General features: G+C 40.9%; 1 protein-coding gene across 2 annotated transcripts; it reads right to left on the bottom strand.

Annotated features, from left to right (window-relative positions):
* Positions 1–1,848: 1,848 nt before the first annotated feature.
* Positions 1,849–22,963, bottom strand: TMC4 (transmembrane channel like 4). Of its 2 annotated transcripts, none has more exons than XM_039335063.1 (16): positions 22,805–22,963; positions 20,289–20,526; positions 19,637–19,785; positions 19,383–19,544; positions 17,416–17,501; positions 17,176–17,321; positions 14,665–14,812; positions 12,930–13,103; positions 8,998–9,161; positions 7,486–7,612; positions 6,757–6,854; positions 5,895–6,081; positions 4,790–4,920; positions 4,018–4,173; positions 3,813–3,891; positions 1,849–2,025 (listed from the first exon to the last, which is right to left on the bottom strand). In XM_039335063.1, exons 1-16 carry the CDS (start codon positions 22,854–22,856, stop codon positions 1,972–1,974), a joined length of 2,151 nt encoding a protein of 716 aa, XP_039190997.1. In that variant the 5' UTR covers positions 22,857–22,963; the 3' UTR covers positions 1,849–1,971. The 2 variants fall into 2 exon arrangements, with proteins under 2 accessions (XP_039190997.1, XP_039190998.1); XM_039335064.1 differs by having other exon boundaries at positions 20,289–20,523; positions 22,805–22,962.
* Between the last annotated feature and the right edge of the window lie 1,573 nt (positions 22,964–24,536).

Below are 24,536 nucleotides of genomic sequence, written 5' to 3' on the forward strand. Positions count from 1 at the left end.
CCAACCAACCTCATGCTATAGAATAACATGGCTTTAAAATTTAAATATTATTTAAATTATGTACTACAGTACTTGGATCATCAACTTTTAAATATTTGAAATTTATGTTTAAGCCTAAGAAAGAAATGCAGTTAGTTCAAATCAGTGACCTATTTAGCCAAGCATTCTTCCCTCCACATCTGACTAACACTGACTGCTTACAGGTGGTGCTCAACTTACAACCATTTGTTTAGTGACCATTCAAAGTTATAACAGCACTGACAAAAATGACGTACAACCAATACTTGCACTTACAATCACAGCATCCCCACAGTCAAATGATTAAAATTGGTGCAGTTGACAATTCACATGTATCTATGACAGGTGTCAAACTGCCGGCCCACAGGCCGGACATGTCATTGGGAAACCACGCTCACCCCATTGCCGGCAATGGCAAAAAAGCTCCGATACGTTGCACGACGTCACGTGACATCGCGAGTTTGATATGTCTGATCTATGACAATTGCAGCTTCCTGGGGTGCTGTAATCACCATTTGCAACCTTCCCAGCCGGCTTCTAACAAGCAAAGTAAATCGGGTTGCTTAACAGCCATGTAATTAACTTAACATCTGCAAGTGATTTACTTAACAACCATGGCAAAAACGTTATAAAATTGGATGTGATTCACTTAACAATTGCCTGGCTTCACAACAAAAGTTCTGGTCTCGGTTGTAGTATAAATTGAGGACTACCTGTATTAGAGTTATTCTGTCATGATTTGGTAATCCTTAATCTATACAGTACTGCAAACAAGTCTATAATTGTCCATCCATTATTGTTGGGCGATACAAAAGATACTAATCTGTCCAAAGTCACATATAGTGAAACCAAGACAAAGATTAAACTAGAACAATCATCCTCCAGGAACAATTTAATTCAATGTAGATACTTGGATAGAAATCCTTTGTTGGATTTTCTTTCATAACAATGCATGCAATGACAAATTATGTCTTCAAATAGCAGGAGCTTTCTAGTTTATGAATTGGCAACAATTTAAAGAATAATTTATTCAGTATTCTGTTATTTTACCACCAGATTTTGATTTATATGGTAATGCATTTTTAAAAGACTCATGTATAAATCCATCCATGAATAAGCTAATTGTGAAAATTAAAACAAAAATTTCAAAGGATTGGCTTATGTACAGGCCCCACACTTTTCATAGTATTTTATTTAAAAATTTGAGGATTGGTTATCCATAAATCAGCTTATATGTGAGTATATTGTATATGGTGTCTTTTAATCAGTGACAGTTTTTCTTGTTCAGTCTAATTCCTGATGAAATTATTAATTTTACTTAAGATACAAACGATCATTTTAAGGAGTTCCAGTTTGAGAATAGCAATAAGCACTTAGACTTATATACCGCTTTACAGACCTCTGTAGGCGGTTTACAGAGTAAGCATATTGCCCCAATAATTTGGATCCTCATTTTGCCAATTTCGGAAGGATGGAAGGCTGAGTCAACCTTGAGCTGGTGAGAATCTAACTGCCAAACTGCAGGCAGCTGGCAGTCAGCAGAAGTAGCCTGCAGCATTGCATTCTAACCACTGTGACACCATGGCTCAAGAATGCTTGCTCGAGTGGTCTTCTTTCTAATTATTCAGCTGATTTGACCCAACCTCGCTTCTGAGTCCAGACAAAGTCAAGCAGCTGCTAATTCATTAGAGCTAAATGGATATATAATATAATATAATTTCCCCATATTTAATCGTTTTTGCCTTCTGTTTTGTTAAAAATTATAACCGAGCATCAATTTTCAGAAGAACTTGGAGGCCAGCATAGTACATTGCTGCAGTGCAATTTAAAAACCATAACATAAAAGTTATTTATTTATTTATTTATTAAACTTATATGCTGCCCGTCTATCATATCTTGAAGTATTGCTGAATAAGATGACAAAGGTGTATTCTCGTAGACATTTCTTGTCTTTCACTGGCTCAATTCTGAAATCCGTTTCACGAGGAAGAACTTGTCCTGACCCTCCTGAGAAAAAGAGAACATTGAAAGCAATGAAGTCTCTCACAATTCGATAGTGGATAAAGCAGCTAAGCATGCATAGACAACCACAGATATGGATGAACCTGAGGTGGGGGGGAGAGGGCTTCCCCTTTCTGATATATATCCCCCTGGGTTTGAGTGGGGCATCAGCCATAGCCTAGGGAAGAGGGGCAAGATGGTAATTGTCATCCGTGAAACTCATAACACAGGGGTCTTCAAACTTGGCTCTTTTATGACTTGTGGACTTCAACTCCCAGAATTCCTCAGCCAGGCACACTGGGAGTTGAAGTCCACAAGTCATAAAAGGGCCACGTTTGAAGACCCCTGCTCTAACAGATGCAGATAATTGAATTTCGGAACCTAAGACTGAAGTTGGGCATTTAGGCTTGTTACTGTTCTACCAGCTTCCTGCCATTTGCTGCTCCGCTCCTTGTGGAGCTGGTGTGGTGGGTAAAGCATCAGGCTACAAACTGTTAGACTGCTAGAAACTAAAGACTATGAGTCTTCATCCCAGTTTAGGGACAAAGTCAGTTGCGCGACCCTGACCCGGTCATTCTCTCTCAACCCTAGGAAGGAAACAATGGTAAACCACTTCTGAAATCTTGCCAAGAAAACTGCAGGGACTTATCAAGGGTCAACACTGACTCAAAGGCAGAAAAAAAAAGCATGAGTAAACCAGAGCTTTGTAGAATAGCATGCTGCACAAATCAGATTATTTTAACTAATTCAGCAAACAAGTTTTAAAATCCCAGTGTAGTGTCATGTATGAATTTAGCATTCTTTTCTCCCTCCCATCATTTCATTGAAAAAAAAAATTTTAAGTACAGGAAGCTTTGAATAGAATAGAGCTAGAAGGGACCTTGGAGGTTTTCTAACCCAATCCCCTGTTCATGCAGGAGATCCTATACCATTTCAGACAAGTGGCTGTCTAGTCTCTTCTTAAAAATCTCCACTGATAAAGCACCCACAACTTCTGAAGGCAAGTTGTTGCATTGGTTAATTGTTCTCACTGTTAAGAAGTTTCTCCTTAATTCCAGGTTGCTTCTCTACTTGATTAGTTTCCATCCATTTTTTCTTGTCCTGCCTTTTAGTGCTTTAGAAAATAAGTTGATCCCCCTCTTGTTTGTTGCAGCCCCTCAAATACTGGAATACTGCTCTCATGTCACCCCTAGTCCTTCTTTTCTCTAGACTGGCCATACCCAAATCCTACAACCGTTCTTCATATGTTTTATTTTCCAAGTCTTTAATCATCTTAGTTGCTCTTCTCTGCACCTTTTTTCACAGTCTCAACATCTTTTTTGTAATGCGGTGACCAAAACTGTATGCAGTATTCCAGGTGTGGTGTTACTGACGTTTTATAAAGTGGTACTAATATTTCATGTGACTTTGATTCTGGAAGCATGTCTTTAAGAAGATAGATAATTTCCCTAGCTAGCTAATATTGTTTCCTCTAAATGGCTTCCATAGTCTCACAAGATAGGAACTAAGCCTGCACAGAGTTAATATTAGAATTTTTTAAGCTGAGGCAAAATGACTACTAATCTCAGAAACTCTAAACACAAATTTCTGCTTGATAATATTTGAAATCCTTTCCAACAATTATTATAATGTAAGAGAATTAACTTTGCATCCGCAGAACCATAATTAATATATCATTGCCTTCTCCCCATTTTTTTTTGCCTGCCCATTGCCCATCTTGAGCTATCCAGTCCCGGAGTCAATTTTTCACCATCTCATATCCACTTTTGGATTGCTTTTAATTTGCTACTCACGAGACGGAGCTGTCCTTTGAGAGCTTTGATCCTGGAACTATATGAGTTGGCCAGGGCCTTGAGGTAGAACATGAAGACGCTTGAAGGAAGGATGGAGAGAGAGAGAGAAAATAATAATTATGATATTACTTCAGATGGTACAATCCTTAGGATGTGAGATTCCTTTTCTTCCCATGCTCCATTCTCCACTCCTGTAGAAACTCACCTCAGAAGCAGAAACAAGGGCACAGAAAAGGCGACTGAGCCCACAAATCTCAAGAAGTTTTGGGCACTAGCAGGTAACTCTGACACAGCCTTGCTGACCACGTTCCACATGATGGATTGATTACGGAATGGGCCACATGCTTTTGAAGGCGGTAGTCTGTAGGGAAAATTGGGAGTGAGGTGGGAGCTAGCAGGGAATGGAGTTAAAAACATATTTACTTAAATATAATACTCTTGCTCACTTTGCTCACTCATAACATAGTTTTCTTGTTTTTGAATCAAAAGTGTTCTGTGAATAGCAATAGCAATAGCTTTTAGACGTATATACTGCACCACAATGCTTTACAGCCCTCTCTAAGAGGTTTGCAAATATTGCACCCAACAATCTGGGTCCTCATTTTACTGACCTCAAAAGGATGGAAGGCTGAGTCAACCTTGAACCGGGGAGAATCAGACTGCGGGCAGTCGGCAGAATTAGCCTATAATACTGCATTCTAACCACTGTGCCACCATGGTGCATTGGTTATTGGTGTGTAAACCATAGCTTAAGGCTTACTCTTTACCTAAAGGGAGCCAAATCGGGTTTATTGTGTAAACTATAGTTGAGCAGCATTGGCTTAGCAACACTTTTAATATTTTACTTTTACAGATGTTGCCAACGTTGTTACACTGTGGAGTATATAGATTCCATATGATGTTACAAGATGAAAATCAACAAAAATATTTATTGGAACTTGCTCCCTGTTAAGATTATAAGGTACTCTAATACTTACACGAATATGCTATATAGGGCTGGGACACAGGATATCATGAGTCCCAGGAGCAGAATTAAAAGAAAAAAAAAGTTGGAGCTTGAAGCACGAAACGTGCGTTCAGCTGGACGGCAGTTGGCATAAAGGGTGAGCTAGAAGAAGGGAGAAAAAAAAACAATCAAAACTCTAGAGCAGCATTTCTCAAACTCAGCAACTTTACAATGTGTGTACTTCACCTTCCCAATTCTGGGAGATGAAGTCCCTCTATCTTAAAAGTTGCTGAGGTTGAGAAACACTGGAGTCTGGGATCATGTCCATTTTTTGTTGAAAATGTTTCCAATTTCTTAGAAACCATCTGCTGTCAATTTATTCACCATTTCCATAAAACTGGGACTGGATCAAAATTATTTTTTATTTATATTTTTAGAAATGTATGCTCAAAATGGTTTTTAAAATTGTTCTTGTTTTCCTTTTAAGCCAGGAGATAGATCCTTGCAATGAAGGTGCTCCATCTTGGTATTCTGTTATTTTTAGCTATTTGTGGACATGGGTCTGTAGCAGTGCTTCTCAACCTTGCCAGCTTGAAGATGTGTGGACCTCAACTCCCAGAACTGAGGGTGGGAACATAGGATGAAGGCAGGAAAAGGAGAAATATATTCAAGACTTGCTAAATAGATATCAGCCCTTCATGGTAGACCAGGCAAGAACACCAAAGTTACGAATGCTAATTCCACTTTTATTATAAGGTTACAGTAGAATCTTGCATGTCTGAATGTGCCTCTCCTCTTCCTGCCTTTACCCTAAGAGAATGACAAGAGACATTTCAAATTACACTTCTGTCCCACGCTCTTGTTTCTCTTATCTGACTATTGTCTTGGCTGTGGCTCTTCCTCCTGTTCCTCAAGGTTATTCTCGCAACACATTATAATTTCTTTAAGCTTTCAATCCAGCAGTCCCATCAACACTTGCCCCAAGTCCCTATCAACAAACAAAGGTTTCTTTGAAGACAGAAAACAATTTGAAAGCCACTATTCTGGATTTTGCCATAGTAGTCAGCCAAGACCCCATCCATTGCCCCTTCTCTGTTCCACCTTGTAATTACACTTAGGAGTTGTTGTAGAATCACCTTTTTCAGGTAGAAGATAGCAGTATATTTGATGGTATTGAGCACTGGCAGAAGAGGGCAGAAAAGGGCTCCAGTCCAGCATAAGGTTTGCCCATATACCAAGTCCAAAATGTTGTCAGGCACCACAAACTCCTGTTCTCCCCACCATTTGATTAAGAGGCAGGAGGGCCAGTATGTCACCAGCATCCTAGAAAAGGAAAAAAAGGAAGAGAAAGTACAGATTTTGTGGCGACTCCTGGCTTTCATGTGAAGTCCTGACTTAGCCACATGTTGTTCCAGCCATTCACTTTTTCCTTTATACCAGGTAGTCCTCGACTTACAACTTACCTGGACCAAGGGAGTTGTTCCGATGGTTGTGCCCCATCCAGCAGTCACATGACTCCACAGTCAGCAGTAGGGTCCCATGAAGGATCCCAGGCTTAAGGAAAGTAACCAAACTATGGGTGGTCCACCAAACTATGGGTGGAGCCTGCCTCTTATGGTCACAAGTTATGAAGGTTGTAAAGCAGTCACTTGTGATTAACCCAATTTTATTTCCTTTTTTTGTAGAGATCATTAAACGAAGGTTGCACTCAAGGGCCAGTTTTGTTGAAAACTGAAAGCAAATGCAGAGTTTGGGCAAAAAAATGTTGTCACGGGACGCTGCAAACAGCCATAAATGCAGGCTGGTTGCCAAGCACCCCAAATGCAGTCATGTGATCGCAAGGTTTCCAGTTGTTGTAATGTCAGAACCAGGTCACAAAGACCTCTGGAGTGGTCTTTGGTAACTTCGAACAGCTGCTAAACGACTGGTGACAAGTTGAGGACCACCTGCAATCATCCCCTCCACTATCAACAGACATTACAGAACTTAATGACTTACTTTCTGGGAAACTCCACCAACAGTATCACAAGCAGTGTGATCACCAAGTCAAAGATCATCAGCTTGTACATTTCCTGCCCCACCGAAGTCTCCCAGCACTGGAGGGACAGATAAGATTTTTCAGTTTCTTCTTATACCAAATTGCCCATAAAAATTTGCATTCCTCATTTGCCCATATTCTAGAGAGCTATAACTCTTTCAAATAACCCAGGAATTAATTTCAAATTAAATTTTAGTTCTTGTTAGGAGAACGAAGGAACCTGTGTTCCATCTGTTCATTCATTTTGGGTTTAGGATTAGGATTAAATTATGGAGCAGATTTAGAGTTAGGGTTAGGGTTAAGATTAGATTTGTTTGGCCTAGATTTTGTGTTATTGTAAAGTAACCTGGCTGTAGCCCAGAAGCCACTGAAATCAACGGGACTCAAATTAGTCATACCTAAACATATTTAAATGTGTAATTTAACTTCCATTAATTACAACAGCTGTATTCCAAACATGCCCAGATCTGGCTACAAGCATGCAACTGCTGTGTTTCATTTTCTGAATTTTAGGAAATGAGACTCTAGATGACACCATCTACTTTTTGTGATCCCTCCACATAGATCTTTCCAATCTTTTTTCTCACAGGAAATCTTTTGAGAAAAATATTAAATAGCATCACAGTTTGTTTTGACTGGGAATTCTAGACAGTTCTACCTCCCGCATAAAACCACTATTTATCCCTTACCGGGTGAAGATGGTTATTATAACCACAGTAGCGGCACTTGGAATTCTGTGGGTCCCCATTGCAGGTGATCTGCCCCCACAGTGTAACAAGGACCACAATTAGGCTAGCAAAACGCAGGAAAACATTCCTGTCAAAAGAGAAGGGACCTGTCAGGTTGCCTAATAACCAAGATAGAAGGGGGAAGAAAATCATGTGAGCTGCTCTTGGTCTGTTAAGAGCAGCTGGATCTGTAGAAATCCACAAAGGATGCGGTTGGAAATAGTTATGGAAATAGACATAGTTTAATATTTGCACCTCAACCTGCATCAAACAGTACAAATTAGAACAACCAATGGAAGAGGTCAACCATATACATCACATCCCTGGACCCAGTTCTCAGACTCTCCACAATGTGCAAAGTGGAAAATATTGATTAGATATGCTCTCTAAGTTCGAAATTTCAGGGTCCTTCAAAACTGCAGGATGCACTGCTCTAAAAAACAACTGTTTACTTAACATCACACTTAATCTATAAATAATAAATAAATAGCAAATAATAACACCCACAGCTACCACAGTAGATTTCTAGTGCCTACACAATGCTAAGATTCCATACTTCCAAGCATTCTGCAGAGCAACCTCCATGGCCACCACACAACAGTGTGTCTTCTCTGAAGTCAAAGGACTACCATAAACTTAATCTAGTCCAGTCTATTTATGACCTACAACTGGAGAACCACCAGTGCCCTTCAAAATATTGCTTAATCACAAGTCCCAGATATCCTCAACCTAACAATAGTATTGATCGGGGATGCTTAGATTTGTGCTCATTAGCACTAGAAAACTATTAATCCTTCACCCTGCTAAAGAAGTGAGGATAGATTTCCAACTATTTCCAAAGGGGAATTGATAATGGCATTATGAAAAATAATTCCATTCTGGAACTTCTTAAAATATGATGGATCTGTCTGGTCCTGCCTATCACTCAAAACAGAGTGCCCCATCTACCTTCATAGGAAAGGAACTTGCTCCTGTGCATACACTGGCTAAACATGAAGTCGGTTTAAGAAATCTCTTTCCAGATTTTAGTGTCTTCCTTCCTTTTAGCCCCTGACTGGTAGATTCCCCTGTTTCTTTATCCTTCCCATCTTTGCTATGAAAGCAAGCATCAATAGTTTTTCTTTCTCTAGGCAGACCCTTGAACTCAAATGGGTTTACCTTGATAGACTTTTTGTATTAGCATTCATCTCCTTGAATCCTTCTTCTACTTGATATCTTCCCATCTGGTATGTCCACAGTGGAACAATTAAAAATGTAAAGAAAGCACCAGAGTCTTACTCCCCCCACCTTTGTAGCAAGGGTCTCCAAACATGGCAACTTTAAGACTTGTGCACTTCAGTTCCCAGAATTCCTCAGCCAATATGGTTGGCTGAGGAATTCTAGGATTTGAAGTCCACAAGTCTTAAAGTTGCCACATTTGGAGACCCCTGCTCTATAGTAAAACATACTCAGACTTTTTTTTTTTTTTTGTACCTCAGAAGTGTGATCTTTATTTGAAAGCTGAGTGGGTATTTCTCGAGAGGCACAAGGAACTGAAAGATCATCGGGACAAGGAGGTTGGCAGCCGTGATGACAACAGAGGGGAGATAAGCCACCAGCAGTTGCAGGAAGTACTGACTTTTCTCAGGAGAGTCCGTCTGTACCAAAAAAACAAAGGAATTTATTTGGGCATGAATGTTATAGAAAGAAAAACATTATTGAATAGGAGCTTTCTTGGCAAGTAAGGCCTATGAGATAGAGAACTGGCTTCTTATAGGTAGTCCTTGACTTAACAACCATTTTTATGTGACCATTTGAAATTACAACAGCACTGAAAAAGGTGACTTATGACCAGTCTCTGCACTTATGCCATCACAGCATTTCTGTGGTCACATTACTCAGCTTTGCAAATGGCCTATATTTACAATGATTGCAGCATCTGGGAGTCATGTGATTGCCAGTTGTGACCTTCTCAGTAGGCTTCCAAGAAGCAATGTTTATGGGGGAAGCCAAATTTGCTTAACAATCTCATGATTCAGTTAACAACTACAGTGATTCCATGGCAAAAAAGGTTGGGCATGACTTCCTTGTCTAGCAATGGAAATTCTGGTCCCAATTGTGGCTGTAAGTTGACGACAAATCTTTATTGGCAGAACTTTAACTTGTTGTCATCGTATCGGAAGCACCAAGGCCCTTCCGGGGAGAAAGGATCAGCCAGGGATATCACCATTGTCCAGGGGATGCTCAGTTGGGGGCTCCTTTCATGCTCCCATTAATGAGCCCACTGAAGTGGTACCTATTTATGTACTTGCATTTGCACTTGTGTTTGTACCTATTTATCTACTTGTGTTTGAACTGCTATGTTGGCAGGAGCTGGAGTGAATGACGGGAGGTCACCCTGCCACCCAGCAGCACTCAGGTTTTGAAAGTGGGCATGCACATCGTCAACCATGTGAGTCGCTGTGCTTCCTTCCTTTAACTTGTAAGGCCATGCTTGTCAGAACGTCCATGCAACTGGCAAAGTCGCTCACTTGGGGGCTCAATGGTGAGACACTGGTTTCATGGACATAGCAGTGCCTGCATTTTCTGCATGACAAAAGTACATCTTCCTTCCCCCGTCTTTACCACTTTCTACAGAGGGGTGATGGAAAGCATCCTGTCATATTGCATTACTGTCTAGTTTGGAAGCATCACTGCTTCAAACAGGAAGGTGGCACAGAGAGTGGTGAGGATGGCGGAAAAGATTATTGGCAGTTCACTTCCTTTTATCCAGGGCGCAATATATAAGCGATGCATGAGCAGGGGCGCCGTACTGCATAGTCAATGGATTGCGGAGCTCCACACCCCACAGCTGGTTTCACCCTGCCAGGGGATCCTAAATGAGTCTAAGTTGCCCCAGAGAGACGATGAAGAAGAAGCCCCCCCCCATGGATCACAGAATGACGATGGTCAATTTGTTTCATCTGGGGGAAGCCCTCCAACCCAACAGGAGAAAGGCTAGCTTTACACCAGTGACTAGCTACCAAGTTACCAGCAGCCAAAGTCCGAAAGCACTAACTAGAACATCCATGAACAGCACGCTTGGAACTGGGTGAGAATATCAATCTTCTCTCTTCTATTTTGTAACTAATTTCCTGGAAAAGATCCCCGAGAAGCAAAAAATCCTCCAAAAGTAAGAAGGGAGGGAATCACACCCCCACCCTTCCATAGACGGAAGCAGGGACTTAATTTTTATGGGGGACAGAAAAATATTGAAATAAACTTAATAACACTACAGTCTGGAAAATGAGAAAATCATGAAAACTGTTAAGACTTTACATCTGAAAGGATATTGATGAAACTACAAGAAAATAACTTTTTACTTTAAAAGTTGGAAAATGAATGGCTACTGACACCTAGTGGGGGATTAGAGCATAGAACAACAGCTGCATAGACGCAGAAATTGGCACGATGCCCAGAAATAAAGAACTCTTCCTTTGAACCTCAGTGGCTTCTCACCATATAGAGAACAGTTGGGGACAGAGGGAAGAAAACACCGGGCTACCTACTACAGAGTGAGAACTATATTTATTTTTAAAAACTGCTGACCTTCTGGGATTATACATACTTACTGAGCTGTGATTTCTAAGCTCAAGAATTGTTTGCAGAGAAAGAAAAACCTTGACTTTTGGCTAATGTTTTAGCGGGGAGTTTACTGGAAAGCTTCTAGGTGGTTAAACATTCTGGACTCTAAATCTGACTGGCTGATAATTGTAAGACCCCTGAATAGAAGAACTATTATAAAATACTATTTTTAATGGTGCTTTGATAATTGGATATGCATTGGATTATAAAAACCATATATAAAGATGAGAACTGTACAAGATTTGATTGTTTGGACCTTAAGATTGGCTGGTCTGACAAGGCTAATTACAGAGGCTATGGTAACGGTGAAAAACTATCTGAAGGGGGAGACAAAATGGATGTTACCTACCTATCAAAAAGTGGCAAGAAACCACACCTAATATCTCCTTCTGAAGGCCCTAGCCTGGAACATTAAAGATCTGCAGGAACAATACTCGAAGACAAGACAAATATTTTCCCGGAGGAAATGTATGTAATGCTGCAACAGATTCAAATGACAAGGGTTTCAAATCATGATGAGATTAAAAACAACTTTGACAACATAAATGAACACATCTTTAACGTAAACCTACAATGAAAAAACTCTCAGAAAACGATGACAAAGAACGAACAGACAAACCAGATAATAGAATACAAACTAGAGGACAGGGACCCAAAGAGGGAAGCTACAAATTAAGAGAACCACAGTCTAATACAAACAAAACTTGCAAGATCTTCCCAAGCAATGGAAATGGGAAAGATATCTTATTTTTTGAAACTTCAAAATAAACTTGAATATAGGAAAGAAGATCTAACAAAATGAATTATAGAACAGCCAGGAAAATGGGAGACAAAAAAATGTACATTCTACCTAACTTGTCTTTTCTATTCCCAACAACATTCACAAAAGAACCCCCTGGCAAGCTGGAAAACTACTTCGCAAAAGAAGAAAGCTAGAAATAGATTCAAGAGATTTGACTCAACCTACCAGATGGAGTCCTATATAATTAAACACTTGTTTGAATATGGTTAAAAGAATAGATAACTCATGGATATAAAGGGTCCCTATACTAAGAGAGATAAGCTATAAGTAGTATAGTATTCTTTATAATATACGAAATATAAAAATATTGGGATGGTGTATATGAATGGGAAGTTTGGATTTAAATTGAGAAAATTATGATAATAACGGTTTGAATATAGAGGGGAAACTAAGCTTAAATAAGAATCTTGAAAACAGGATATATAGTGACTAAATAAGATAACTTTTATGAATATAATTGAAATATAAGCGGATCAGAAAAGATGTTATATGCTGATGTTACTGTTATTTGTACAAACACAAGAAAAATATTTATATTCAACCTTGTATATATTGAAAGTATTAAGAACTATATTTGCTTAATGTTGATAAAAGGAGAACACTATTGGGAGTAGAGAAGATCTAAGAAATTATCATTAATTAACAGATTGATTATGGAATTATAGAAATTAATTATTACTGATTGTTTTTTAAACATATCAACCCAGACAACACACTGTTTACTAAGCACTAAAGATTATTATTGTTAAAAATCAATAAAATATTTTTTAAAAAAGAAAATGACAATAAAAATTATCTTATCTTATCATAAGTCCTTAGTCCATAAGGACTCTGCTTGGATTTTCAGCACCATAATTGCTGCTCATACCCAGCCAGAACTGCTTTTGCGATCATCTAAATGCCTCCACCACAATATGGGAAACTGGTCACAAAGGGGTGGGGCCTTAAGTATTGGGGGAAGCACAACCTCTTAAGGGGTAACTGAGGGCCACATACTTACTTTCCCCAGCATTTCCTGGGAATGGCTCACGGACAGGTAGATACAGTAAAAGGAGACTCCCAAAAGCACTAAAACCAAAACGTTGATCAGGCTTCGCAGGACATAGAGCCCAATTCGCTGGGAGGTGGTCAACTCTGCTTGGTGCTTGCGGAAACTGGCTTCTTCCAGGTCCATCTGGAAGTGGGGAAGAAGAGATAAGAAGCATCTGAAGCAGCTCAGAACAAAAGACAATCAAAGCAGCTTTGAAAGATAATCTTGAAAGGTTAAACACATACAGAACACATCTTATCCAGCAGTGTACACCCAGATAAGCAAGGATTGACTCCAAACAACAACCAGACGGAAAACAATACCCTGTCAAGGAACTACCAAGGAGAAAAACCACACGTCCACCAAAACTGTCAGGGCATGCTATTGTATATAAAAAAGAAGCAAACCCCCCACACACTCACACCAATGATGTTACCTACTGTAGTTGGATAATGAAATGTCTCCAAGCAAACAAGCAAGCTCAGAGAACACCAAGGACTCCACAAAATTAGCTTTGCCCAAACCCTCATTGGAAGGTTATATTTGCACATTGTACACAGCCATTTGAGCATAGTTTGTTGGTTTTTGACCTTGACAATGGTTGTTTTTCAAGCCATATGGGAACCCAGTCAACTGCAGCTTTCCCAGCAAACTAAAAACTGTCATTACTTTTTTTTAAAAAAAAATACTATCTTGATTACATTACCCTGTAATAATATAGCAACCATGTGAGAAATTAAAATTCAGTTAGCAATGTTCCAGCTTATCCCTTTGCACCTTCCTGACAAATCAGAAATCCATCACCCTTGGAAAACATCAAGATAAAAAAGGTTCCCTGTGAGTTCCCACTTATCATGCAACTGATAAAAATTGCATCTATTTTGGGGTAGGGGTGGGGGGAGAACAGTTTCATCGATTGTTGAAAATAATCCGAAAGTTTGTTTCCCCCCGTATCCAGATGCAGAACTGGGGACAAACATACATCCCAGTCCTATAGTTTCTTAGAGCCATAGAACAGAAGGTGTGTGTGAGAGAGAAATTTGGTTACAGGTAGTCCTCAACTTAAGACCACAACTGAGCCCAAAATTTCTGTTAACAGTTAAGTCTTGTGCCCCATTTTACAACCTTTTCTGCCACAACTGTTAAGTGAATCACAGCAGTTGATCAATAAATCTGGCTTCTCCCATTATCTTTGTTTGTCAGAAGCCGGTTGAGAGGGTTACAAATGGCAATCACATGATCCAAGGAAGTGCAACTGTCATAAGTACATGCCAGTTGCAAGCATCCAAACTTTGATCAGGTAACCATGGGGATGCTGCAATAGTGTGAAAAACATCAGAAGTCACTTTTTTCGGTGCCGTTGTAACTTGGAACAGTCACTAAACAAATGGCTGTAAGTTGAGAACTACGTGTATCTTATTACCTTTTTCATGGCTAGCTTCTAGCAACAGAGAAAGGTTGCAGAAGTTGAGAAGACAGCCGTTCTTAGGCTATGAATAAATGTTTGGAAAAATAATTTCCCACTAGGACTTGGGTCTAAGAAAAAAAAATTCTGTTGGAAGTGACATTAATTCAGGATAAATGGCAGCGCTTCTTTTTTTTCCTTCTTGCAGGGAAATGGTTGGCCCAACCCATCTGGAGCATGGCACATTAAAGAGGCTGCTTCACATGCCATCAGACATCTGGTCTTAGCATCTGTCCTTACCCGTAGCTCATAGCGGATGCTTTTGTGCTTTAACTGCACCATCTTATCTTGCATCAGGCTGAAATCCCAGCCGGCAAAGATTTTGTTGCTGTACAATGCAAGGGATGTATCTTCACTAACTAGGCTTTGTTTGAGACAGAGGACTGACCTGAAGATGGATAGAAGACAAGAAATATTTAAACAGGAGTTTCTTGACAGGTGGATCCATCTGGACCAGAGGCCCCCAACCTTTTGGGCACCAGGGATCGATTCTGTGGAGAAAGCTTTTTCCGTGTCCAGAAGGGATGTGGTTTCATGTGCTGCCTGCATCCAGTGGATGGAGCTTCACTTGTTTGTGCGGCCCAGGTGCTAGTATGCTGCAGCCCGGTGCCAGTCCACGGACCAGGGGTTGGGGACCCCTGATCAGGACGGCTGCTTATTGTGGGGAAAAACAATTCTTAAATGAACAGAATCAACTACATTGAGTTGATATATAGAAATATAAGCCCGCAGGCTGTTAATCTTACTAGAACAGTGGTGGCGAACCTATGGCACGAGTGACAGAGGCGGCACTCGGAGCCCTCTCTGTGGGCACGCATGCCGTTGCCCCAGCCCTGCCTCCCCCATGGCCCCCTCCTCACCAGCAGCCTCCCTTGAGGAGAATCGCCCTGGGTGCAGCCCACAAGGAGGAGCGCAGCCAAGGACATAGCCGGACAGCAGGGACACGACTCCGCCCTCGCACTCCATAGTGTGCAGATGATGCTGTGGGGTGTGGGCAGGGGGCGTGGCTGCCATGGTGCGGCAGGGCTGTCTTGGTGATCTGCTGTGAGCCATGGAGGTGGTGCATATCCCTGCGAATGGGCGGGGCAGGGGGCGGGTGGGGTGAAGCAGGCAGGGTGGGAGGCGGAGCGGGGCGGGGGGGCGGTTTTTGGGCACTCGGTCTCTAAAAGGTTCGCCATCACTGTACTAGAACAATTCCAATGGATTAGATTGCCCCATATCTCAATATGCCAATGGAAGACGTTTTCCTTTCCCAAAACTTCCCCTTCCTCTTGATTTAGGGAAGATACTTTGTTCCATTTTATTATTTTATTCCTGCCTTTTGGTTTCTGAAGGAAAACAGGCACAGGAAGTGATCTGCAGTCCATTAGCTATATAGGTCAGTGGTGGTGAACCTATGGCACGGGTGCCAGAGGTGGCACTCTGAGCCCTCTCTGAGGGCACACGCACCATCTCCCCAGCCCTGCCTTTTCCCACAGCCCCCTCCTCATCAGCAGCCCTTCTGGAGGACAGTCACCCCTGGGCGCGGCCCAAGTGAAGCAGCACACCCAAAGACATGGTAGCCGGGCAGTGGGGACAAGACTCTGTCCTTGTGCCCCGTTGTACGCAGATGCTGCTGCGGGGCATGGGTGGAGGGTATGGCTGCCATGGCATTGCTGGGCTGACTGGGTGATCTGTGGTGGGTTATGGAGGTGGGCAGGGCGGAGCAGGGATGGGGGGGCAGTTTTTGGGCACTCAGTCTCTAAAAGGTTCGCCATCACTGATATACGTAATCCTTGATTTACAATCATTGATTTAGTGACCGTTCGAAGCACTGAAAAAATGATTTATGACCATTTTTCACATGACTGTTGCAGCATCCTCATGGTCACAAGATCAAAATTCAGATGCTTGGCAACTGATTCATATTTATGACGATTGCAATGTCCCAGGGTCATGTGATCACCTTTTGCAACCTTTTGACAACCAAAGTCAATGGGGAAGCCAGATTCACTTAACAACCCTATTACTAACTTAACAGCTCTAGAGATTCATTTAACAACTGTGGCAAATTACACTTAATAACTGTCTCACTTAGCAGCACAAATTCTGGCCTTGGTTGTGGAGGATGACCTGCAGTAACTTGAAATCCCTTAGCTAAAAGTCTGTATGCTTACATCATCTGTTGCTTATGCATTAGTCTCTCTCACCTTTCTGACATGTATAATTATGAGTGCATCCTTTTGTTAGGTGGGGGCTTTTCTCAATATTTTTTAATTTATTTTTATCCTGCTTTTATTATTTACATAAATAACTGAAGATGGCAAACATATCCAACATACTTTCCTTCTCTTATTTTCCCCATAACAACAACAATAATCCTGTGAGGTGGGTGGGGCTGAGAGAGAATGATTGGTGCAAGTTACCCAGCTGACTTTTATGGCTGAGGTGGAACTTGAACTCATGGTCTCTCATTTTCTAGCCTGGAGCCTGAAACACTAGACCAGGGATAGGCAACCTTGGCTCTTTTATGACTCGTGGACTTCAACTCCCAGAATTCCTGAGCCAGCCATGCTGTCTCAGGAATTCTGGGAGTTGAAGTCCACGAGTCATAAAAGAGCCAAGGTTGCCTACCCCTGCACTAGACCAAACTGGCTCTCATTCTTGAGAGGGAGTCCCTCCAGTATGTGTTGCTTAATAAATACTGTACTGATTATTTAATTTGGGTCCTGCATTTTGATTCCACCTTATAGAGACCCCAACAGTGCTCACCTCTGAACAATCCAGGCCAGGCAGAAGAGCAGGTAGAAAAGCGTTGTGAGGAGATAAGCAAGAGGGATGTCATAGGCAAAGTTGACAAAGCTGACAGCCATATTTGGATAATAGCCATAGAACAGGTAGGTTTGTTCTATGAATCCCTAGAGGGAAATAAACGTCCACGTCACACGTGCTGGTCACTGTAGCTACTTCCCAAGGTACCGGGAATATATCCTTGGGGATATAATTTCTTACCTTGCCTGACAGAAGATCCATAATATAGGAAAAGTAGCTGACCAAGCCTTGAGGTACAGGATTGTATTTTTGACATAGTGCATTCACTGGAAGGAATTAAAGAGCAAGAATTAGCTTTCATTCCAACATGCAGGCCCTTGATTTTTGCAAGGGTGGGTCACAGCACATACCCTAGTCTTGCTCAGAAAATAAAAATAAAATAAAAAATAAAAATATGGACAAAATAACAGACGTTCTTAGCACCATTCCTGGAAAAAATGGGTCCACCTTGCTACTTTCAATGGGAAATGCATGATTTTGGTTGCTGAAATTGCTTTTTCCAGCAACTCATCTGAATTCTCCTTCACAGTACATTTGCAGCCTATTCTTCTAACAAGCATTTTAGTGATGTCATTTAGGTAATGTTAGTCTTTGACTTTAAAGGTTTTAGGGTAATTACTCCTTTAGATGGCAATGCACTTCATTTTCTATTTCAAATTGTCTTATAAACCCATCCCAGCTCTTTGAAAAACAGGGGGTAATTATCTAATTCGCTTCAAAATGTAGCAACTAATGCTTTATTGATTGACTAATCGAAGGATGGACGTTTTAAACATTTGTGTGCTGTTCGTTAACATTGAGTTTATTTACTTTCAAATGTGGTAAATGTACATTTCTTATTACTTATACAAGAGCACCCAGTGCATCTGCTTTATAGGTCTTCCCTGGTAGCATCACAAATATATTTTATTGAAGAGAGCTCAAATGGCAAGCAGAAATTCAATCAGATTCTCTTTCCTCGAAATACAGTGTGATTAAAGCTATGTCTTATACTGATTAGCCTTTCACAGCTACTATATGTTGGGCAGGATTGGCCTTCAGGGTTTAGTGACCTTGATGTAGACAACAGATTTCTGACATTTTGCCAGCAACTGTGGCTGGCATTTTCAGAAGCAAGGTGAAGCTATGCCTGTTCAATTTCTGCCTCCAGCTCAAGGCACAATAGAACCATGGGGTTGGAAAATACCTTGAAGTCCAACCCAAAGCAGGAATCCTCAGATCACCCCAGACAAATGGGTGTTTAATCTTTGTTTGAAAACCTCCGGTGATGGACTCCAAGAGGTAAGCTATTACACGGCTTAATAACTCTCCGTTAGGAAATTCCTCCCTATTTCAAGTTTGCGTTACTCTCTGTAAAGCTTCCATCCATTAGTTCTTGTCCTAGTTTCAGGTATTACATAGAATAAATCTATACCTTCTTCCCTATGATAGCACTTCAAGTACTGGAAGATTTTACGTGTCTTTCTTAACCTTCTTTCTTTAGATCAACCTCAACTCTTGTAGAAGTTTATTTTAGAATTCAGTCTTCAAGACCATCACTATTTTTGAGAGTATTCTGTGCTTCTTTCTCAGCACTGTGGGTTGCATCAACAGAGGCATGATGTTGAGATCATAGGAAGTGATTTGACCATTCAATGCTGCACTGGTTGTACCATATCTGGAATACTAACCAGTGCAGAATAAAGTGGAACTATCACATCCCATAATTTTTGGCAGCTGCAGCCCACTGCTAGCTCATCTTTAATCCGTGGTCTAAGACACCCAGATCCAGATAACTTATCCCATACCTGTACATCTGATTTTCCTACCTAAATGCAGGACCTACCATTTTTGCCACCAAACTGAATTTTGTTAGAAAAGGCTTGGTTTTCAAGACTATCAAGGCCCTTTTGAAACTTGAGTCCATCTTCTTAGGCATAACCAATCCTGCCTCAGCTTTGTGCTGAACATTCTTTCTATCCTTTGATTAGGTCGTTTTTAAAAAAATGTCAAAGAGCAGTGGATCTTATAGGGGACATGTTTGATATTGTATTTTTTCAGGGTAAGCCATCAAAAGGCCATTCTTGATTGCATTGGCATATTAATAAATCAAATTCTATATTGAGGGCTCAGAGCCCATGATGTGGTGCCATGGGTCAGTCACTCACCCAAACTACTGTTTGCTTGACTTGTCCAGTTGAGTTGTAGAGCTTCAAAGGCAGCATTTGGAGCAATCATGAATCCCACCACCAGCAAGGAAGCAGCAAAATTCAACAGGACTAAGAAACGCAAGAAGTTGAAATACGATTGGATCCCTGTTCCAAAATGGCCTTTGGGGACAGAATACAAATAGTCACAAGGCAAGCTCAAACTCCTAAGCCATTGTTCTCTCCAAAATAGTCCTTCAGTGCCTTGCCTGTACCTTCAATGTGGTGCAAAGTGCCTCGCCACAACCCAGCAGAGGAGATGGCTATGCTTGCCTGACTCTGGAGACGGCGCAGGGATTTTGACTTCTCCCTGCGCCAAAGTTGCCAACCGCTGAGCTGCTTGACTGCCTCCTTCTGCAGCATCCTTGAAGCAAAGACTGGTTAAATGAGAAGCTAAGATAACTGCAATTAAATACATTAGTTACAGGGTGTAACATTGCTTCCTTTTCCTCCCCCCCTCCCGATTATGTCCAACCCATCAGGTTTTATGAATCCTTCCATCAACATGGAAAAATCTAATCCACGCTTAAGAGAAATATTCAAAGTAGGGCTCCTAATCGCTTTGAACAAGATATTATTCAATAAGGCTGCATCTCACTTAGAAACAACTGTGCCTTCCCACATCATCTCTCCCCCCAAATGTTCTGGATTCCCAACTGCCTTTGTCCTATTCCACAAGAGTCTCCAGAAAAGATGGAGCCCAGTTAAGGATGCTTCTCTTGAGCGGGTGCCCTTCAGTTGCAAATCCCATAATTAGCATTCACTGTGCTCTCTGAGGACATGGAGCTGGGAATGTCATTTTAATTACACACTTTTCAGTGTTCTCCTCCTCAAGAATCTCTCAGCAAGAATCAAGAGATTTGCTACCTGATCTTGCGTTTCTCCTCCAGGCAGAGAGGCATCTCCTTAAGAAGCTGGCTGTCTTCCCCTTCTTCTTCCAGCAACATTTCTGGGACCAATCCATGGGGGTCTTCTATGGGCACTGATACCCCTTCCCAAGCCGCTTCCCAAGCTTCTGCCTTTTTGCCACGAAAACGTAGCGTCTGATTGCTTGGTAGCTGGAGAAAGAGAGATGGGAAGACCTCGTGGCCCCCATCAGACCCTGCTGACAGGGTCCAAAATAAGACATTAGTCCAGAGCAAGTCATCCTGAGCAGTTCATAGGGACCCAGAGTGCTAAATATAAACTACAATTATTTGTTCAAATTTAGATTAAGTATGCACCTACAAGCTGTTCCACCAAGTTTAAATGACAACCAGAATCAACATTTATCTTTATGGTTATTATAGGGCATTCACCATGCTACGCGAGGCACCTTTTAATTGTTGTATGCAGCTATGATGGCTGGGTGACTCTGGGAATTGAAGTTTACACATCTTAAAGTTGCCAAGGTTGAGAAAACCTGTTTGTATTTCATAAGTTTCAGATGACTAACTGGCATATAACTTTAATGCTGCCGTAACAAAGAATCCCACATATTCAGCAATCTTGGATCCAATACGAAGGATACTTGTTCTCTCATAATCTAGATAATAGGAACTCAGGACTTTGAGGCTATTTTCCTACACAGATGAATATTAAGAATTATGAAGAAGGCCATGTGGTAGATCCATTATTTGGCCTGGCAGTATACACTGGACCTTATATCAGGAAAATACAATTATATTGCCTATTGATCTCTGCCCTTTGGATTTTTTGTCCATGAAAAGCTACAGAAAGTTCTATAAAGTCATAGTGAGTGATTTGTTTGCAGCCTATCCTACCATGGAGGAAATCCTGATACTGTGATAAATTTCCTGTCAGCCCCAAAAATGTATGAAACAATCTGATCTTTTAAAGTTCCTGGGTTGATTCAACATAGCCTATCTACGAATGAGAGCAAATTGAAATATAACTTATTGCTGATTGTCACATATTCAGAAGTTTAAGGGCTCCAGGACTGTTGGTTAGTTAGATTAATCACTGGTGAATTTTTATATAAATATATACAATTACAATAGGAGGCAACATGGTGCCTATGAATAATAAATTGGTATTTCTAAAAGGTTATCTTACTTTCAAAAAATTAAGTAGAAAAGTGGCCTAGACTAAAACAAGTTGCCACTCCCTATTTTTATTCACAAAAACACCCTTGAAGTCTGTGTGGGTATCCCAAACATTCTTAAAAACCAAAATAGTTGCAGGTGACTGATTTCTGTCTGGTGCATACATAATATCCCTCCCCCATGTTCTGAAGATTGGGGTTGCTTTATTTGTAAGAACACCCACAAAATTCTCTGTTAATTCCAAATACATTCATTGGTCCAAAAAGTTAGGCAAACACAATCCACAGAGAAGCACTTCATTTCCATTTTAAAACGCATTTCACTTGAGAGATCAATTTAAGAAAATCAGATAGAGCCTAAAGCTTATTAAGACCTTCTTTATAATTATACAGTCACAGAATGATCCAACCAAAAGAATTCAGCTCAGGGTAAGCTAGATGGAATGGAGGGAAGTAATCCATCTTGTTTGAAAGAAAATAAATATGTCGTATAAATTTCAAATAAATAAATAATAAAATATTATTATTCTTTCTCTAAGTACCACTTTGAATCTACTGGAGAAACTTGTAACGCTTCCATTTTCTCTCTCTAAATGCTCCCATTGTTGTTGTTTTTCACTGCCATTTGGATTCCTCTAAGCAGGACTGGCAACTTATAGCTTTAATTTAATAATATTATTGAATATTACAGAATATTCTTTTCTGTAATTTCCAGAGCCTCTTCTAATAGTGGTGCCAAATTATAATACTGTACAGCAAGCGCCAGATGTAGACAGCATTGTTTCATTTCATTTCTTAATAATGAAATAATGAAAAAAGAAAAAAACCTGTAATGTACACCTAAAAGAGAGTGCAAAAAAACCAAAAGCAAAACAAAATACCAACTCATCAAAAAATTATTCTGAAACCCTGAAAGATTTTGTCTTGACTTTGACATGGTGCTTTACCATTCTAGCCTTGCCCCCTTCTGTTGCAAATTAAGTGTGGCTGCTGATCACTCAGAGTGTTAAATTTGCACTTCATTTATTATAATGTGCTTGGGTATGCTATACATTCTAGAAAATGTCCAGATAAGAGGATTCAGACATCCAATAGGTCAAACTTTCCCAAGCAAGTTTCCCCAGTTTAATAAAAATTTGCTCCAAAACAATATTTGCATCAGAATTCTTCACATTTTTTATCAAAAATCAGAGAACAATCACTTCTTAGTATTCTGTCTGCAGACAGCGTAATAATTCAAGATCAGAGAAGGAATTTTGCTAAGGAAAAAGAAAATGCTGGAGATGTTTTGTTATTGGCTATCGCCAGATCAAAACAGAAAAAGAATGTCGCCAAGTACCTCTTTCCTCTTCTCGGCTCCTTAAACTGCTTTTGCTGAAATCTTCTTCCATGTCTGCAAATTATCCAGCCATATCATTCAATGCATTTCTTGTTGTGAGCAGACTGAACAAGGAACAAGGAAGTAGAATACAAGGCTGGGCATGGATTAAAGGTTCTCCCAGGCAATATGCCCAACGTTGTAACCAGGCAACCAATATCACAGAGTCCTGCAAACATGCATAGTTATAAAGCTTTCACTTTAATACATTTTTTTGAAAAGTCTAGCAGCTTCAGGAATGAAAGTATGAACAAGCGGTATCAATCTACCCATCCCTCTTATGAATATATTTTCTTTCTGTTTTCTGTGTCCTCACATTCTTGAGTCCAGAGTAAAACATTGTTGGATCGTGGGGATTGTGTGTTAAGCAGTGCAGAGGCTTTGATAAGAAAAGCATTAAATATCCTTCAAAATATTACACATATCCACATATCAACCTATGACAAGCCAGATAGAGAATCAGATAAATTCAGCTTCCTAAGGAAGTGGTTCTGCCAGCTTTCAGGAGAAGAAATGTTGACTTGAACACAAAAAAGCCAATGCACTCCTAGGTTACATCAACAGAGGGTTACTACCACTTTATACTGCCTTGATAAGACCACATCTGGAATACTGCATCCAGTTTTGGTCACCGTGATACTAAAAAGATGTTGATACTTAGTCTAGAGTAAGTACAGAGAAGAGCAACAAGGATGATTAGGGGACTGAAGGCTAAAACATAATAATGAACAGTTGCAGGAACTAGGCATGTCTAGTTTAATGAAGAGAAGGGCTTGAGAATAGTCTTCCAATATTTGAGGGGCTGTCACAGAGAAGAGGGGATTGACCTATTCTCCAAAGCACCAGAGGGCCGACAAGAAGTAATGGGTGGAAACTTGTTAAAAAGAGACCCATCCTAGAAGGAGAAATTTCCTGTCGATGAGAACAATGAATCAGTGGAACAGCTTGCCTCCAGAAGTTGTAGATGCTCCATCACTGGGGGTTTTCAAGAAGAAACCAGACAACCATTTATCCGGAATGGCAGAGGGTCTCCTGCTTCACCAGGGGGTCAGACTAGAAGACCCCTGTTACTATTAGTGTTGAGTCCGTCGCGAAATGGTAAGACACGAGAAGCAGTTGTAGTTCTCAGGAAACCTTTATTCTTCAGTTCAGCCTACATTGGAATATGGCGGCAAAAGCCTACAACTCGCAGCCTCCTTTTATAGGACTTTCCCGGGTCAATGTGTTACTTTTCGCACGCCAGCACTTGCGCATGCGCACAAGCACTGGCGACAGCCTGTCTGGTCCCGGGCAGCTTGCACCTGCCTGGGACCGCCTGCAACGCCCCGAGCCCGCTTGCAAGGCTCAGGACATAACACCCCTTTCCCCCGGGCTAAAACTACGACCAATGCCAAATAATACACAACCCACTCTTAGTACAATGCTCTGCTCCCCTCCATGTTCGGAGTTCCCCCATTTTCATTGCCTCAGTGTTTCTACCCTTCTACTGGCTCTGTTTAGCCAATAGTGTTATGTAATCCTCTAAGTACTTAGGAGATTTCCTTGCTCTCTGTGACCTCCTAAGCTCTGGGTGCTTGCTAGGTACTCCCTGACTGAGGGGTGACGTGTGCCTGTTCCCTCCATTATGCCTTGGTGATTCCCAAGGACTGTGCTCCAATGCCTGGCCTGCTTGCTTGCCCACCGGGCTCGTCAG

Source organism: Crotalus tigris, unplaced genomic scaffold (genome assembly GCF_016545835.1).
Source record: "Crotalus tigris isolate CLP2741 ecotype Arizona unplaced genomic scaffold, ASM1654583v1 scf7180000017639.5415321, whole genome shotgun sequence".
Lineage (NCBI taxonomy): Eukaryota > Metazoa > Chordata > Lepidosauria > Squamata > Viperidae > Crotalus > Crotalus tigris.

Bases quoted from the DNA above. Each gene is read 5' to 3' on its own strand.
- TMC4 (XM_039335063.1), bottom strand. From the start codon at position 22,856: ATGGAAGAAGATTTCAGCAAAAGCAGTTTAAGGAGCCGAGAAGAGGAA. The intron at 19,786-20,288 runs GTAGCAAATCTC...CTTTGCTTCAAG, and splicing joins GAGGAGAAACGCAAGATCAG to GATGCTGCAGAAGGAGGCAG. The intron at 17,322-17,415 runs GTAAGAAATTAT...ATTTCCCTCTAG, and splicing joins TGGATCTTCTGTCAGGCAAG to GGATTCATAGAACAAACCTA.